Here is an 18,448-nt window from a genome sequence, read left to right as displayed (position 1 = left end):
GTCCTAGTTTATGTGGCAATTTATGATTGGTTATTATTGATAGATGCATAGTAGGATAAGAATTTTAAAGCCCCCACCTTAGAATTTTCATGGAGCTTGTATGTCCTATAAATATGTAAGGTCTTTTGGCCTTAAAACATTATTGAATAAAGATTTGAACTTGGATAGCCTGGGAGCGGAGGAGATGTGGAATGCTGAGGATCAGTGTTCAGAGGTGCAATGATCTAAAGAAAAATGCCCGGTGCATGGAAACAAGCAGGAGTGGAGGACTGGCGATTGGAGTTTTCACGATTGTGGTCTCATAATTTCCTAGTTTTGAAAGTTCTATTTCCGATGTTAACCTCATTTAAATGTTGGCATTCCGAATGAGCTTGATATCAAAGAAGTTTGGATGCTCCTGGTAAGTATGAAGAAGAAAAAACCGATGCCTTGGCTTCACTCAACTTTGGGGATTAGGCTGGACTGACGATGTAGTTCTTGCGCCTGCACAAATTTTAGGTGGAAATTCGCAGGTGCTATCCTCAGGCAAATATACCTAATAAGTTGGCTAAAGATGGTGATCTGAGTAGCACTTCCCTTAGTATTGGAAGCTTTCCACTGCTTCAAAGTGCTTCACATGGTTTTGCAAACCCTATTCAGAAAGATCTTGGAGGAGAAATTTGGCCTAACGGTGGAGCTTGTCGTGCTCCCTACCACAACACCATGATTGTGGACGGAGTTATAACTAGAACCAGGCGTGTATTCCTTCGTTTCTGCTTAATCCGAAAACCAAGTGAAGTTTTTGTCAGGGTTTGCGTCTTGGTGAACGTGTGGAGCCCTATATTTGATCACCACTTTCGTGAAGTTGAAAAAAAAAATAGTGAAAGGTTAAGCAAGAAGTTTAGACCGGCGAGGCAGAGGGGAGCAATTTGCTGATAGTATCTTTCATCGGGCAACATGAAGGAGTTATTGGGCCGGGCCAAATTCTTAGGATCAGTCAAGACATTTTGAGGGTGCTGTTATGCAAATAGCTTTCCTACCATCAATCAAGTCCAAAAAGGGTTCAATGATCAGGATCTTAAGCAAAGGATTGGAAGCATAGGAATCCACCATTAGGCAAAGGATCTAATGGTTCGATACGATTTTGAGTCCAACATTAGGTTTAGGGTGGAAAATAGGAGGGGCATTAGTTTTGGGAGGACCAGTGGTTAGGTGAGGGTCCTTTATGCCATGCATTCTTGAAGCTTTACATACTTGGTAGCCATTGAGGGATCAAAATTTGTGATTAGGGTTATGTGAGAGGGATTGATCATTTTTTTGGACATTCCTTTTTGGATAAATCTCAAGCAATCCGAAATTGATAGCCTTGCGACGCTTCTCTGTGACACAGATGTGGACCATGTCTCTCCTAGTAGGGGTGATGACCGTATTTGGGATCTCCTTATATTCTCTATAAAAAATTGTTCAAACTCTCTCTCTCTCTCTCTCTCTCTCTATAGGTAAGCTGGAATTGAACCTCCGACCTCTAGGTCAAAGAACAAAGCCTAAAATTGTTCAAACTCATCACGGATGGTCCGAGCCAAAGTTACCGGGATCGCCCTCCCACCCTCTGACTAAGGGTGGCAAAATCAACCGAACCGAAAATTCGGTTTCAGTTTGGTTAAACCAAACCGATTCAAATTTCGGTTCGGTTTCAGTTCGGTAGAACCAAACCGATGGTTGGTTCAGTTAGGTTTCGATTCGGTTCGGACAATGATAAATGCGCCCCTTTTCATAGGAAAATGATAAATGTGCCCCTTTTCATCTGTTCGGTTTGGAGTGTATGTTTGGTTTGGTTTGGAGTGTTTCGGTTCGATGTCAGTTTGAAGGTAAGTATGTCGGTTCGGTTTCGGTTTGGGGGTCAAACTGAACCGAAACCGAACAGTTGCCACCCCTACCTCTGACCCGTGATTCGGGGTCGCTGATCCTAGACATGGGTCATTTTCGACCTGGATCACAAAAAATGGCAATCCGCAGGAAAGGGAGAGGTGCATAGAGAGAGAGAGAGAGAACCAAAAAACAACTCTCATTCCCAGCTTTAATCTAATCATACCTCATTGGAGGTCGGGAAAAAGAAAGGGGGGGTAGGGGGGGAGAAAGGGGGAAACAGAACCAAAAAACAACTCTCCTTCCCAGCTTTAATCTAATCATACCTCATTGGAGGCCGGGAAAAAGAAGAAATTGGGAAAAGGTAAAGAGACTAAACTGAAACTTGTTCCGACAAACTTCCACTGAAGATCGCCAATCGAAATACAAATAGTATTGTAAAACCTCCTTCCGTACTTCCTTGCTTTTGCATAGAGAGAGGGGGGTTTGTAAATGACATAAGAGATGAGGGAATAGGGAAACGTGGAAGGAATGCAACCACCTAAAAATCCTAAACAAAAAATCCGACCACAAACCTACTGATATTGACACTACAAGTTTTAACCTCTTTTTTAAAGAGTTGTCAAATGGTATTGCCTTTCCCAAAAACTGATATTGGCACTACAAGTTTTAATCTCTTTTTAAAATAACTGTCAAATATGATTCCCTTTCCCAAAAACTGTCAGCAACCACTAGTTGATATGCTTGAACGTCATATTTAAGATAAGGCCTAACAATGCTTTAGCATCTCTTGGTATGACATTAAACTAGAGAGAGCACCAGAGCGACCCGGATTAGCGCTCCAAACCGACCCGCGACCCCATATAGCGAACCAACTTAGCCTACGCTCATCGTACTGCGTACCAAGATACCATCGTACCCCGTACCCGTTCCCGTACCACGTACCGGAACAAACCGCTTTCCAGGTAACCTTGGTCTGAGCATTGATCGCCTATTGCTAAGGCTTGGAAGCCATTGAGCCCTTCTAGGGTTGCCGCCTTTTCTTGGGCGATGGAGTTGACTAAGATTAATCCGTGTGAGGGTTGAAAAAATAGATTTTTTTTGTAGGTGAAAAGGCAGATTTTTTTTGTTGAAATGGTTGAAAAAACAGAGATTTCTCCTTGCTAGCCATTTATTTATTTTATTTTTTTTGCAAGGACGTTGATGAAACTATGATCACTCGTTGCTTCATTCTCCACACGTGCATAACCTTTGGATGTAGTTGTGGGGGGCATTGTCATGACCTTATTGGGGGGTCAGGTTCCTTTGGCTGGGATGAGAAATAACTTTGATCAATTATGTCTTATGTTGTGATTTGGAATTTGTGGGAGGAATGAAATTATGAAACTTCTAGAAATGTTTGCAAAACAATTGGAAGGAGACTCATTGAAACAACGATTGACATTAACCATTGGCTCTTCATAAACTCAATATCAATGGCACCCCAATCAGTCTCTTTCTCCATAATTGGAAATCCATTGCAGTAATTTAACAATCAAACTCTAAGGTGATCGATGGTGCAGAAGGCCAGAAGCAAACTTTCAAAAAATTTATCCCTAGATCTTCGAACCAAGCACGAAATCACGTAGATTGCCACTCGTAAACCAAGATTGGATTGGATGGAGTGAAAGACAATCGATACTCCTAAGGATTTTTTTACGTACATCACTAGGGCGTTCACCTGTTAGATCTCAAGCCAGATGAAGATGAATGACAGATATCAAAGCTGGATACTCATGACAGATATCAAAGCTCAGGGAAAGAGGAGTGGAGGGTTCTCACCTTCTCTACATTCGTTGGAATGAATCCCATAATTCATATTTATAGAAAATAGAGACCCTAATCATAATTACACTCACTCAAATTATTAGGAATTCTAACTATATCTCCAAAATCTCTACACATCAGGGGCATCATTGTAATTAACTTTTCTCCTGGTAATTACAAGTATGCTATCAGTAAACAAATACCTTTAATATTTAATATATTCACAATAATGCCACAATCTGTTAAATGTTAAATATCAATGTACTTTCCAATCAAACCGATAACATATACTAAACGCTAATTACCTCCCGACAAAGCATCCAACTCCGATCCTTCATTCTGAGACCTAAACAGGTGAGACCTCCGGAATTGAGCATCCTCGCAATGCTGAGAGCCCCGTACAGCCATACCAAATCTCCATCTAATCAGCACGACAACATTCCAATTCCATATATATATCGAAGCTACTCAGCTCCAATCCGACACGAGCTAATAACTCAGAGCCTCCATCCACTGCAACACACTTATTAGTTCATCGAGTAAACAAATGTTTCACAAACCTCTTTTTACAAAATTAGTATATTTTACTAAATAAATATATTTAGAAATCAGTTTGCAAATTTTTGATAAAGCACTGAGACACCATCAGCAGATACGAAGACATTAGTGTGCCGTGACCACCTTATCACGATCTTAGATCGGCGATCAGTTCCACAAAGGTCGCAATATAATATCACGAAATCTTTTCCAAGCACTAATGTCATTTCGTATCAGTCTAAATGCTATCCCAGGAATGCTCCGACTGATTGAATCGATCACTAACATAGGTAATCATGACAAAGTAGAGGTCACCAAATTTCAATTTCCTAACAAGTTGAAGGGGGTTGCTAAGGGCAAAAGGCCACCTACAAGACTGGATTCTCACAGGGTAACAAGAATAGGGATTAATCTTGTGCCTGCAGGTGCTGTTCTACAGCATGTGGTATGATACACATATTGTGGTATAATTCCAGAAAGCTTCGAGCAATCTCGAACTAGGTGTCGCCCAATTTCACCATGCAGGATAAGTCCTAATCGACTCAGGTCATCTGACCAATCTCAGATACCCCATCCTGGCATATTAATATGCATTCATTCATCCTAATCTCCTGAGGAATCAAAGCAGCTTATCAACTACGTGTGATCAGGCTCATCCCACTCAACGGAGATGGTCTCGCTGTGCGAGTAGCAAAACAGCCTGTGGACGATCATTAATTAATTACTCATTAACTTAATTAATTGTCCTAGTTCATTAGTGGGTGCTATGAGCTGGTAGTAATCATGTTCCTCCCACTTTTGCCCGAGGAGGCCAACATATTCTTCAATTGGTAAATTGCCTTGCTGCATATTTGCAATCTCCATATATAACTGGTAATTCGGGCTCAATCCTCTACATGAGAGTTGATTCTAGCTACAAGTTTCCATACATCCTTCGCAATTTTCAAAGAAATCAAACTTCTAATATTGGGTTCCAAATTTAAAAGCCATGGCATAGCATTAAGGTCCTCTCTTTTACGATCATCATTGACTGAATCATCTTCTAGTAGTTCTTTAACCTTCCCGGTTGTATAACCCATAGTTGCTAGAGTGGGAAACGAGTGCAAGAAGCGATGCGGGAAGCGAGGGGTTTAGAAAATAGAAAATGTGGGAAGCGAAAAGATTTAAAGAAAACAAAGAGAATGTGTGGGAAGCATCGTTGAAAGTCAACATGAAACCTCTAATAAGCCTCATTGGAAGCCAAAAAAAAAAAAAAAAAACAAAGCAATACAAGCATTGTATGAGCACGGAAAGGGGGATATTGTGTGGGCCTTCTTGAGTCCTATTGGGGTGGAAGGAAATTTGTATGAGCACGGAAAGCAAGCAAGAGGTTGAAGAAAAATGGGATCCTCCACCTGCAGGCCATCTAGAGCTAAATTTTGATGGCTCTAGCTTGGGAAACCCGGGGCCGGCAGGAATAAGGGAGTGCTTTGAAATGATCAAGGGGATATTGTCCGGGCCTTCGCGGAGAAGCCGAGGTTCGTGCTGATCATCAAGGTATCAAACTTTTGGCGTCAAAAGGGGTGGATAATGTGGGGGTGGAAGGCGATTCATTACACGTCATCAAGTGGCTTGGAGGATCCCAAAAGAACCCGTGGAGGTTCGATAAATACATTGATGAGGTGTCAGATTGCTCTAGAAGACTAGAACTATGGCTCTTTCCTTTATGCATGTGCGTTGATCGGCAAATGAGGTGGCTGATAGTCTGGTTAGATTGGGGGTGTCGAAAGAGGCTTTGGCCCTTTTTTATTCCCTCCACCCCCATAATTTCTCCCTACTTTTGTTGCTATCATTATTGTATCTCTCTTTCTTTGTATTTTGAGCATCTCGGTCTCCTAATAAAATTGGCGATCATCATTCAAAAAATACAAAAATACTAGGATTGTAGTAGTTTAGGAAGGGTTAATATAGCTAAGGATTACAAGTAGAAAAGAAGACTTCGTGAAGAATTAGAATTACTAGTTTTAAGAATTTGCAATTTCACATGTTTTATTCATATTTATCTAATGTTAAGTTCTTGTTATCATTTGAAACTGAGGATGAGTTTTTAAGTTTTAAATGCATTTTTTTAAAATAAGTATCAAAAGAAGGAAATATTCTTTTAAGAAGAAATAATCACCTAAATAGGAAGCATATTCTTAATTAGGTGGAAACGCGTAGAAAGCGTCTAGGAAGCGTGGTTCCCCTAAATTTGGGAAGTGAGTAGCTTCTGAAGCTGAGTTTCTGGGAAGCGAGCTTCCCATCGAACTAGGAAGTTTCCGGCAACTATGGTATAACCCACCTGCCAATGATCGTTCTAGCGAATTGCACCCACTCCAAATACTTTTTTCCTCTATATTAAGCATTGTAATCATCAATCCTAGGTGGTCATTGAGACCGCTTCCAATGGGAGTGATTACCCTTTGGTTCACATCAAAAACATTTCTTGATCCCTCTTCCAGAGTCAGCAATACAAAGAGATCTCATCTAAAGATAACATAGTTGACATGAAACAAACGGAAAAACATACCTTGGATTTTCTCCATGTAGATCGTCTTCCACTACCTCGATCTTAATCTTAATCTTAATCTTAATCTTAATCTTGTTCTTGATCTTGATTATCTTTTCTCTCTCTCTCTCTCTCTCTCTCTCTCTCTTATCTGGCATGAATTCACATCACTTTGGTATCATAGATAAATTCACATTAATTTGGTTTGAGTAGGATTCACATCAATTTGGTATCTGAGCTAGTTTTCCATCACATCCATGGCTGCGAGATTTTGTAACCCCAATTGACACGACCATCTCCTTGTGCATTGTTGTTGGTGATCTTTGATTTTTTCTAAATGTTTAGCAATATTGAAGCACCTCTTCCAAGGGAACTAGAAATGAGCAATCCATTTCTGGCCTTCCCTTAGAAGCATACTCTATTGGAAGAAAGAGTGATGAACCAAGGTGGAAGGCATCAAAGAGGAGCGAGGCGAGGCAATATAGGCACAAATTATATCACTAGTGCAAATTATGGAAGGAGAAAGACCTCTAAAGATCTGATTGTTCCCTTCTTTCTGAATGCATCACAGCAAGTCGTAAAAATTTTGGGTTACTTGTATAAAAGTTAATTATTACAGGAGCTACACTCTGTACTTTCTACTCCAATAAATAGTATTCTTTCATTCTTATGGATCTAAGCAAATGCCTATATTTTCTTCTATATGGCATGGTAAATTTTACTTACCAATTGAACCATGTCGATGTTATAGTTGATTGTCTTAGGTCTAATCAGGATTTTTTCTTTACTTTGCAGGCAAGAGTTATTGAGAGAACGTGAAAGACAAAAGGAAGAACAGGTGGAAGCTTTACAGCAATCTATGCAGAGTGGAATGGTAAAATTCTTCATGATTATGGAACCATAATTTCTTTTCTTTGAAGAGTTAAGAGTTTGCTTCTTGTTTTTTTTGAATGGTGAAAAAAATTCATTACTGAAAACGAGACCGAGAAGGTCCGAAGATATAGCGAAGCAAGGAAACATAATAAAATAGGAAAAGGTACAATGAAAAATAGGAGCTAGGTAGCCAGAAAATCAAACAGCTCTAAACTCTCCCTCGGAACTCCTTCCCTTGCCAATTTATCCGCCTTCCCCTTGGCCGACCGCCTAATGTGGTGGAAGGAGAACGATGCCAACCCCAATCTATCCTTCATCTCATCAAATATAGCAGCAAATCTCCAAGGTGCAACATGTGAGCCCCTTAGCCATATGATGACATTAAGGGAATCCCCTTCATTCTCCACCCTATTCAAGTCTACGGTGTGAAGCATTTTGATACCTTGGTGAATAGTTTCCGCCTCATTTGCATATGCAATCCCAATCGGCCCTCTAAACGCCCATAATACTACTTCATTCTATAGCAAACCTTCAATACTAGAAGGCCCTGGGTTTCCCAAACTAGAGTCATCAAAGTTTAGTTTTAAGATCCCTTGGGCCATTGGTGACCGAGCTTGAATAATTTTGGTTAATTGCTAGACGTGCCACATATCTCCTTCCATCCATGCCATAATTCGTAAGATGATACAAATCTAAAGCTTTCTAAAGTTTTTACCTATGATATTGTTAACGCAATTACCTTATTGAACAGGAAATGAGCTCCTTGAGTGAACCCCTTAAAAATTCTTGTATTCCGTTCTTTCCAAAGGAGACCCAAATTGCAGCAAAGGAAACATGCCATAATATTTTTCCTTTACTTTTTCCATGGCGCCATTGCCCAGCTTTCCATTAACTCTAGAAACTTAGCCGGGAGTACCCAGGCTATTCCAAATCTGGATAGTAATCTGCCCCATACCTCACTAGCATCTTACAATGGACTAGGAGATGATCCATAGACTCACCAGCTCAATGCACAATGCACAATGCACAATGATTAGTATGTTCCTTTCCTGTAGTAAATATATGGTCTGGATCCTCTCAAGGCATGTGGCCTAGCCAAAGATGCATACCCTCGGCGGCGCTTTGATGTTCCACACTTAGGCTACTTTGGAGGTAGCGAGGCAAGGTAGAAGGATTTAACCGTGAATTCCCCATCTGAGTTCCAAACCCATATTCTATTATCTTCCCTATCTAGCTTGATATAGCAATGCTCCAATGTCTACAAAAATCTTCCCACCATGTCCAGCTCCTTATCAAAGAAGTTCCTTCTGTATGGAGGGGACCATATCACCCTATTGTCTAACGATTGAAACACTCCTTTACCACTACATCCTTATTTGATGCCAAAGCAAACAATTGTGGGATGACCTCTTTAAGTGGGATGTCTGTACACCATTTGTCCCAACAAAACCGTACTTTATCCCCAGAATATACTCTGAATCTGACTCCTTCCGTGAATTTAGCTTTAAAGCACATTACATCCCACCATATCGTTCTCCCTGTCTTTCTAAACTTATCCTCTGACTGCCAATTCCCTTCAAGGAACCATACTTACTTTCAATGAGTTTAGCCCATAATTTAGATTCCTCCTCCTTAAACCTCCATAGCCACTTGCCTAGCAATGCCTGATTTGTCTCTTCTACTCTTCTGATACCCAATCCACCTGCCTTAATGGGCTTACAAACATCTTCCCAGCTTACCAAAGTGATACGTCTCTTGTCATTTGTCCCTTGAAGAGTTTGCTTTATCTTCTCCTTGAAGAAAATAATTAATGTAGAAATTCATTTCTTTTATTCTAGTGCAAAAACGTTATCACTAGTTATATATTACTAGTAAAGTGCAAATGCAGTACACATAACAGAAATGCCATAAATACTTAGCATATATATGCAATAATGTATAGGATGCCTATGGGAATAAAAGATATAAATAGGAAGAAGATCTGCAATATAGTGGATGGGGATTTCAGAACAAATAGTATTAAATATGTCAGAAAATTAGCAATCTAATGGATGAATTTATTATGATTATTAAGGGATTTGCTAGGGAATTTCGCAGAAAGGCATTTTGCAGCTGACTTTTTTTTTAATGGCATTTTGCAGCTGACTTTTGCATGAGAGAAAAGCCACACAAGCTCACTTTTCAGCAGATTTTGTCTTATTAATTTAATTCATCTGAGGTGGCTGTTCTCTCATGCAAAACTCACAGCCGAGAAATGCCTTTCTGCAAAATTCCCTAGCAAATCCCGAAAATTAATTGTATGATACCTAGGTTGGTATAATGTGAGGGGGAATTTTGGGCATATATACTATAAATAAGACTGCAAATTAACAAACTGATGGGGGTTCAGAGTTTGCATATTATAGGTCTGTTATCTATAGTATGAATTTCTTATAGTTTATGATAAATGAGGGCCTGACTGGATGCTTATAAAATATTTTCTGCAGTGCCTTGGTTTAACCACGGCATTCATATCTGTCTTTGACTTTTTTCATTAGCTGTTAACGGTTGGCTTCAATTTCCCAAGAAGTTATCCACAGCCAATCAAGGAAGTGTTTGATAATGCAAGATTGCCATCATCAAAATAAGGCAATGGGGATATCATTTCCCATTTCTTATTTTGATCATTCTTTCTCTCACAACACTGTGAGAGAGAATTAAGAAAGAGGGTGAGCCTTGGCTCAATGGTAAGGTTGCTCCATTGTGACCTTGTGGTCACGGGTTCGAGTCACAGAAACAGCCTCCCTGCAAAGCAGGGGTAAGGCTGCATGCATCTAGCCCTCGCCAGACCCCGCAATGGCGGGAGCCTCGTGCACTGGGCCGCCCTTTTTTTCTCTCTCTCACAACACTATATAATTTATTGCATAGAGCAAATAAAACTTTCAACAGGATATTTTCTCATCAGAGACCATGCGTAATACGTTCATTTATGCCATATTTTCTCTTATAATATATTATATTTTGTGGGTGTGCCATAAACAAATGATGTTATTTTGCATCCAATCAGGCCCCAAATTTTAAGTTTTATCGACACTGAATGGATGAAGTTTTTACATTATAACTTAGCAGACTGAATGACTGAAGTTTTTACTTTATAACATAGCGTAAATTACTTAGCTTTACACAACACTTGCAAATTGTTGCCACACACACATTGCTTTAAAAAAAAGGCTGAATATAGTTTCAAATTTCCATCGAAATCGACACGTAACAACCGAAATTGTATGGTTTCCATTTAAAACTGAAACACATACCGAAACTAAAACCATAAATGTATTAGTGGTATACTATATAAGTATTTGTTGCATAATTATATTTATATTAATTGCATATAAAATATGATGTACATATTATATATATATATATATATATATATATATATATATATATATATATATATATATATATAGTGGTATGAAGTACACTTGAAATGTGGTATGTACTGAACTATTAGACACGCGCGACAACACAAGCCATCATGGATGGGTATCTTGCTCTTGTGTGTGTGTGTGTGTGTTCCAAAGTCCCATCTTAAAAATCCATCAGTTGTATACATTTTCGTGATTTTACAGGATCATCATCGAAAATTTCAGCCAAAACCGAAACTGAATTTGAAATTTACAACCTTGGGCTGGACTCTACAATCATTTAAAAGGATCTTAACTCTTTGAAATAGAACTGGAGCAGGCTTTTGATTCTTGAGTTCTGATTTCACCCTGAATGTGAAATTCTATGAAACAAAAACATTTTCTATTTTCTTTTTCTCAATTTTATAGCCATGTTAGATCTATTTAGAAACTAATATGTGTCCCTTCCTCTTCGAATTCTTAGGCACAAGCAATGAAAGAGCAGGCCCAATTGAGGGAGAAAATGCTTTACGAGTACCGAGTGGGCAATGTTGAGGTGAGGGTAACCCAAATAGTTCATATTGTCTTTGTATCATTTGTGAAAGGTAATTTAGTTTTGTATTTATCTTATCTCCTTAGGCTGCAACTGCAATTCAGAAAAGATTGGACCCGGATGTTGCTCTGTAAGGTTTTCAATTGGACCTCAATACTTGTACTAGGCAAGTTCCAAATACTTGTACAGTAGGCCTTTTAATTATCTATATTTCCATTGTCTTTTTGAACTAATTATAGTTGATTTTGTTGGGATTGCACATGCATCCTTCTATTTTCAAATTCTGTTATTGAAGAAGCATGTCATGAGTAGTCCTTGTTATTGTTCTTGTTCTTCAGGAGAGAGAGTTGCAAACATAATGAGATAGATCTAGAAAAATTGCTTAAAGGATGTGGCTGTGCTCTTTCCGAATGGCTAGTTTTTGGCTCATGTTCCACATGGACGTGATCTGGTCCGTTGATCAAACTGGCAAGCACATGTCTTGCCCCTTTCTATTGACCCCACCTCGATTGCATGATCTTACATCCTCGATCCATCAAGCCTTGTTCAGGGTTCTGCTAATGAAAGCTCTACTGAATGTTAATTTTTGTAGGCCCTGTTTCTCTTTTGAGTGATTCTCATTCCTCTGTTCATGCCCATCGTCTGCTTTTCCAGCAGGAAATTGAGAGTAGTTAGTGAACACGAAGCTGTTGGTACATGTACTTTTGATAGCCTTCTTTTTCTCTTGGAATCCTATTAAACCCATATTTTGACTTGGATGCATACTTCTAGTCTCTAGATTTCTCAATCAGACCATGTTATGTGTATATTGGGTAATTGTTGGAGGGGGTAAATCTTTGTCAATGATTGGAACTATTCATTTGTTGGTCCCCCACTTGTGAGAGATTGGCAAAGGGAGAGACCTAAAGAGGGTGAGAGTGAGGAGAGCATGAAAAGCCCCTGAGAATTCAGTGAAAGCAAACCAATTTGAAGGTATTTTTTTTGCCTTTGGTCCCATTTATTATAGGCTCCAACAGATGAATGGTTTGGATAACATCACTGACACAGTTTTGTTTTCAGTATTTCTCCTCAGAAAAATACACACCAAATTGCTACCAATTTGGTATCTCTAGATAAGATAGGGGAAGTCTATAAGCGATTGTAATTGCTTCTATATTTCATTTAATAGTGGTAGGGGTCCTACCATTCCCTCAACAATGTGTTATTCACAGCCTTCAATGGCAGAGAAATAGGTAAATCACCAGAAGAAAAATTTCTCTAATGCATTTATTTCTGAGTGAACCTTGAACAATCTATTATTCCCTTCTAAATACAATAGCCCAATGGATCCAGATGATAGGGTGAGTTTAGGCAAGTTGCCTATATAAAGTTTGTCTAAGTGAAATATTAATTTTCTTCTTCTCTTGAATTTGAATTTCAAGGAAAAGATTGTGATAAAAATCCCGGCCATGAACAATGTTCAGAAGAGTGAGGAAGCGAGAGAGGCAATCGTATCGAATTTTTTCCCCTTCTGTTGTGATGTTTATTTTAAGGAAAAAAGAAAATTGGCATGCTAGTTATTTGAAATTGAAAAATAGTAGCATGGATTGCTCAGGCCGAAGAGACCATCTATTGCCATGTTTTCTACTACAATTGGCATGTATGTATGGTGTGATCGTGACCGGGAATCATGATAATTGGAAGGGAGATGATTTTTTCGCCCTCCTCCCTGTAGGATTATGCGCCCCTCTTGTCACGTGAATTGTGGCAGACTTTTTGACGTCAAGTCATGTGAGGGGGTGAATAATGCTTATGGGGGGTGAAAAAATCATCACCCGTTCACTATCCATCCAAATGAAAATTTATTGAAGGGAGATGATAAATTCACACGCCCGTAGGATGATTCGCACCCTGTCACAAACGCTTTTTGACATCAAATCACGTTATCAGGGGTGCGAATAATCCTGCAGGGGTCTGATTTATCATCACTCTTTATTGAATTTCGTCATTTCATAGTACTAATTGTATTTAGGGAATTGCTAGCATCCACCGCAAAAGGCATGTCTTCATTCATGAGGTGGCTGGTCTGACATGCGACAGACCAGCCACGAAATGCCTTCTGCGATGGACGCTAGCAATTCCCATTTTAGAAACATTTTTTTCTAAACTTTTCCAAGAAATTTGATGCAATCCAAATTGGGCTGAAGTGAAATTATATTTCCACCATCCTCAGCTGCATCTAATAAAATGGTGGTAATATTTATTTGATCATTAAGAAAGCGGACTGCGTAAATCCGAGATCGAGAAAATGTTGAAAAAATTTAGAGAAATACATATAATATCATTTGAACCATCTCAAGTCAGAATAGGAGTAGAAAGATGAGTAAAAATAAGAGATGAAAAACGAGAAAAATAGCAGAATAAACAAAGGCTTTTGATGTTTCCTAATATTCCAATAGTTAAAGTAAGAAATCTACCATTTTATTTTGTAACATTTTTTGCTTCTAAGTTTAAGCAATTTGCTTGTTCTCATATTGCTACTGATATTGGCACCACCATATTTTGACAATGAGACAAACTTACCTCGTCTTTAAGTATTAAACTTCCTGTCAAAAGCTATTATAATTCGAGAAAAACTATCAGCTTCCTATTAAAAATGAAAGGACAATGCGAGATCGTCTTATTATCAAAATGACATAGGTAATAGTTGAACCCTTGGGCTAACAGACTTAGAAGTGTCTAAGTCAAGGAAAGAAGCTTGGGAGAAATATCCCAGCTGTGTAATTCATCGAGCATGTGAGCTTGATGGGACTTAGAAGAGTCTGAGTCAAGGAAAGGTGTTTGAGAGAAATACTCCTTATATGAATGATCGAATAGATCAGTAAACTTATCAGTGTATTTTGGAATCTCCCAAAGAGGTTACCACTTACCGTGTAGGCGGGCCCCCACTCAGGACCGTAACATCGAACCATCGAGAGGAGAAAAAGAAACAGGAGAGAAATGTTTTTGGGTTTAGTAAGGATTAGTGTTTTGAGAAGGTTAGGTTTAGGGTTTCTTCTTTTTCCTTATCTTTGTTTTCGGGTTCTGATTTTAGCTGAAGAATCTCTCTCGTATTTTAAATGTAGCAGTATATGGTGCGATGAAGCAAGTTATGACACGTGGCGAGAAGTGATTGGAGAAGAGGTTCTATCCTTTATCTTTGTATCTTGGGCTTTTTCGTTATAAAGCCTTACCGATGACCATAATTAGCCGTCGGCCCCAAAGTGAGCCTTCTAATTGGGCTCACACATGCTATCATGATCTTAACCGTTCACTAAGTGGGCCCCAAAGTAATACACATTCACAGTCATTTGATCATCTAGACCTATGTTACGTGTCTCATTGGTTCGTCTGGTTTGGGTTTAGTTTTTCAATTTGAAAATTTTGTACAAACCCAGTTCATTATTTTATTTTATTTTGTAGGTAAGGCGGAGACCCTTACAGGTTTATTCAAATGAGAAAGATGAAACAGTCTGCATACAAACTCACCATAAGACAACAACATCAAGACCTATCCTTAGAAGCAGAGTCTAAGGAGAGGGAAGTACAAAGAGTCACGAAAACTTCTAATAACTACAAGCATCTATCTTCTGACTGAACTTCCTAGCTCTGTGGCTCTTCCACGGGCACGGAATTGGGGCTTTGATAATTTTTTTTCTATTGGAACAGAGGGTTGTTCAACACTGTCCCCAATGAACCTAGTTCGTTATGGGTGGCCTTCTTCGGTTAACTTCAACTTGCTAGTTTTGTACACTATTGAATTGACATTGTGTCTAATAATCAGTTTGGACTCAATTCTGAACATCCAAAACCAACAGGGCCTTAGTCTTAACTCAGCTCGAGAGCTCAACTATGCCTAAGCCATCGGGTGAAACTCTAAATTGGCTTGGGCTTGAATGATCTGTTATATAGATATTTTCTATGGTGTAAGCCCGTATAGTCCAGTATTTTTTTAAAGAACGGACCACAACGTAGGATGATCCAAACCGTCCATTTGATAGGCCACAATGATACTACCCCTTGGATAAAAGTAAAAATAAGAGAGAGAGAGAGAGAGAGAGAGAGAGAGAGAGAGAGAGAGAGAGAGAATGTAGGCCTATTCGAGATGGCCAAATCTCCTAAAAGAGTCCTTGCTTTTCCATTCATACGTTAAAAAGAAAGAGATTACATACTTATAAAATTAGCATTTCTACTATTTAGGAAACAATCCAAACTTTCCAAATCCTAAGGGATACTTAGGAAACAAGATAAAAATAAAAGGAAACTAATATTAAGGGGATTATCCTAGCTATAGCAAGAAATAAGGAAATATACTACTAAGGAAACCAAGAAGATCTTCCAGCTAGTCTTGGGTACATAACCTTCCTTTCCTCTTAAGAGTCCTTTTTCTCAAGGACTAAGATCCTTCTAGTTGTATTATTTCTTCTTCCTCGCTTTCAAATCCAAATCCATCTAATATCGCCAACTGTCCTCGACATTGATGGAGTGAGCTATACTTCTCACCGCAATTATAGCATAACCCTTTCTTGCGCTGCATGATCAATTTGGTAGGAGTTAATTTATTTTGCTGGTAATGGTCCTTCCTTCATGAGGGCGACTGATTGTGATATTAAATAACCGCAAGTGCACGGATCGTGTAAATACGGGTCGAACTCAGGAAAGAGAAATCTAGTTGTCAATCATATTCTTGTACCGATTAGAATACTAGCTATGATATAATGTTGCCTGGAATGGACTCAGGATTTCCGTGGACTTGACCTCAGAGCCAACACTATATATAAGCGTATATTCTAATCAATCTAAGAATCAAATTTAACTAAGATCTTTTTGATTTAAAATCCTAATTTAGGCAAAGTGTATCAAGGTTCTAATGATCTCTTTTAACTACTTATCTAATTTAATTAGAAAACCAAAATTCTAAGGGCTTAAGTAAATTGAAAAATTGCAAAAGTAATTTGGAATAGTGTAAAAACCTTAATTCAATATAAAAGATTACTTAGGGTTAGAATCCACCATGGGCTTGGATTAGATTAATTAATCAAAATAATTTTTGTGTATTGAATTAAATATTTGATAATTAGTCTATGGGAAATAAGATCAATGGATGTCATTGCCCATGAGTAATTTATCAAAGACACACTCCAATTTTAAAGGCTATATAAATATTTATAATGTTCATAGCAATCATTCATACGAAAGGGGAAAGCCAATGACATGAATGATTGGTATGCAACAATTATAAACCATTAATTCCATACGATTAAATTTAATTAAAAACCTTTCTCCTTCTCCATGGTTTCATCTAAACCTTAAGTATATAGGATTTAGTTACTCATGAAACAAAAATAAAAAGTAGAAAGAAGAGAATTGCCATTAAGAACTTGAGAAGGAAAAAGAGAACAAAAAGAACTCTTCTTTAATTGAAATTGAAAGCAAAAATACATCAAATTGTAATTTAAAATAAAGAGCAAAATAATAAACTTATTCTTTTTCTCCTTCAATGGTTGAATCATTGTCCTCCTTCAAGCCTTGATCAGATTCCTCTCGTCGATACGAGTCCAACGGATCCGACCACGCGCGAATCGGAGCTAAAACGAAGAAGTTATGGTTCGTTGAAGTTTTAGAAAAAAACAAAAAAAAACTGCTGAAGACGCGACGAGACGAGACGAGACTAAAAATTTAAGAAGATGGGAGAGAGTTCAAGAGAGATTGATATATAGATTTTGGGTGATAAAGGTTGTTAAATTAAGGGATTGAAAAAGATGTAAGGTGGAGATTAAAAAGCTAATCTTAGAAAACAAATGAAAGGACAAGATTAAGGCTTGAATGGGCTTTCTATATCTCTTCTAAAAAACACATGGGTTACTTTCCTATTTTTTTCTTTCCAAAGGTTTGTCTAAAACCTTCTAATTATTTTGTCAAGCAACTTTCTAAATGGTAGAAAAATAATGAAAAGTTTCCAAATTGAAGAATATGTGCATGAAAGGACCAAATTGTCCCTATCTTTCGAATGAATTGCAATCATGCCATATACTTTCGCAAATGGCAAATCTACCCTTCCTTTGTAATGCACATAAACAATAAATAATTCCCTTCTCCTCTCTTGATCATTTCAATCTCAACCATTGGAATAAAGATCATTTCTCTTCTCTTGTTTTTCATCATCCATCCTTGAAATTTCATCTTTCAAAGCAAAATAAGGGGGTGTGGCATTATCAATTTGATCCTACTAAAGCATCATGCCAATTCGGCCAACTAAGGAATCTTGGAACTTTGGATTCTCATGGCAATTGGTCATTTCTTCACTATTTTCACATGTTAAGCTCAATTTCCTTCATAATTCCAATAAAAATCCTGAAACAACAAAAATACCTTAGTAGCACCGCTTAAAACATAAAATATGCATGCATCCTGCCACTACCATTCACACATAAATGTGTTCATCAGCGACCGCACTAGGAGTAGACATAGATGGATTTGGTAGTGGGGGGCGGGGGAGTATTGACCACTAGCTAGAGATAATTCCTCATGTAACAAGGCTAGTTGGGAAGCATGTTGGAGAGTAATTGGTTGAAACATTTTAACGCCGGCCCGGATATCGTCACGAAGGCCCGAAACAAAACATTCGATTAAGAATGATTCGGGTAATCGTACGGTTTGGTTGACCAATGGCTCAAACTGTGACTGATATTCCCGAACAGATTCCTTTTGTTGTAATTTTGATAGTGCTACTCCTGGATCGTCACTTCCGAACGGCCCAAACCAAGCACATAAAGCATGCTTGAATTGTGATCATGCCATTACACCCATGGTCTTCTCCATCCAACAAAACCATGGTATTGCATCCCCAGTAAGGTGGATCGATGCCAAATCTACCATACACTCATCGGGTATTTTATTGAA

The 18,448-nt window shown here is 38.4% G+C and overlaps 1 protein-coding gene across 1 annotated transcript in view; it reads left to right on the top strand.

The window, feature by feature from the left end:
- LOC143857283 (uncharacterized) overlaps window positions 1–12,291 on the top strand; it is a 29,862-nt gene extending 17,571 nt beyond the window's left edge. Inside the window, exons 6-9 of the mRNA XM_077367702.1 lie at window positions 7,511–7,589; window positions 11,459–11,530; window positions 11,614–11,693; window positions 11,866–12,291. Coding sequence (XP_077223817.1) covers window positions 7,511–7,589; window positions 11,459–11,530; window positions 11,614–11,661 — 199 coding nt within the window. The 3' untranslated portion in view covers window positions 11,662–11,693; window positions 11,866–12,291. The remainder of the gene's footprint in view (window positions 1–7,510; window positions 7,590–11,458; window positions 11,531–11,613; window positions 11,694–11,865) is intronic.
- The last annotated feature ends 6,157 nt before the right edge of the window (window positions 12,292–18,448 follow it).

The sequence above is a fragment of the Tasmannia lanceolata genome, unplaced genomic scaffold (genome assembly GCF_043159265.1).
Source record: "Tasmannia lanceolata isolate RefF3 unplaced genomic scaffold, GAP_Taslan_0.1 ptg000024l, whole genome shotgun sequence".
In the NCBI taxonomy this organism is placed as follows: Eukaryota; Viridiplantae; Streptophyta; class Magnoliopsida; order Canellales; family Winteraceae; genus Tasmannia; species Tasmannia lanceolata.
Note: the sequence above shows the minus strand (reverse complement) of the source record. Positions and strands in the feature narration are given on the sequence as shown.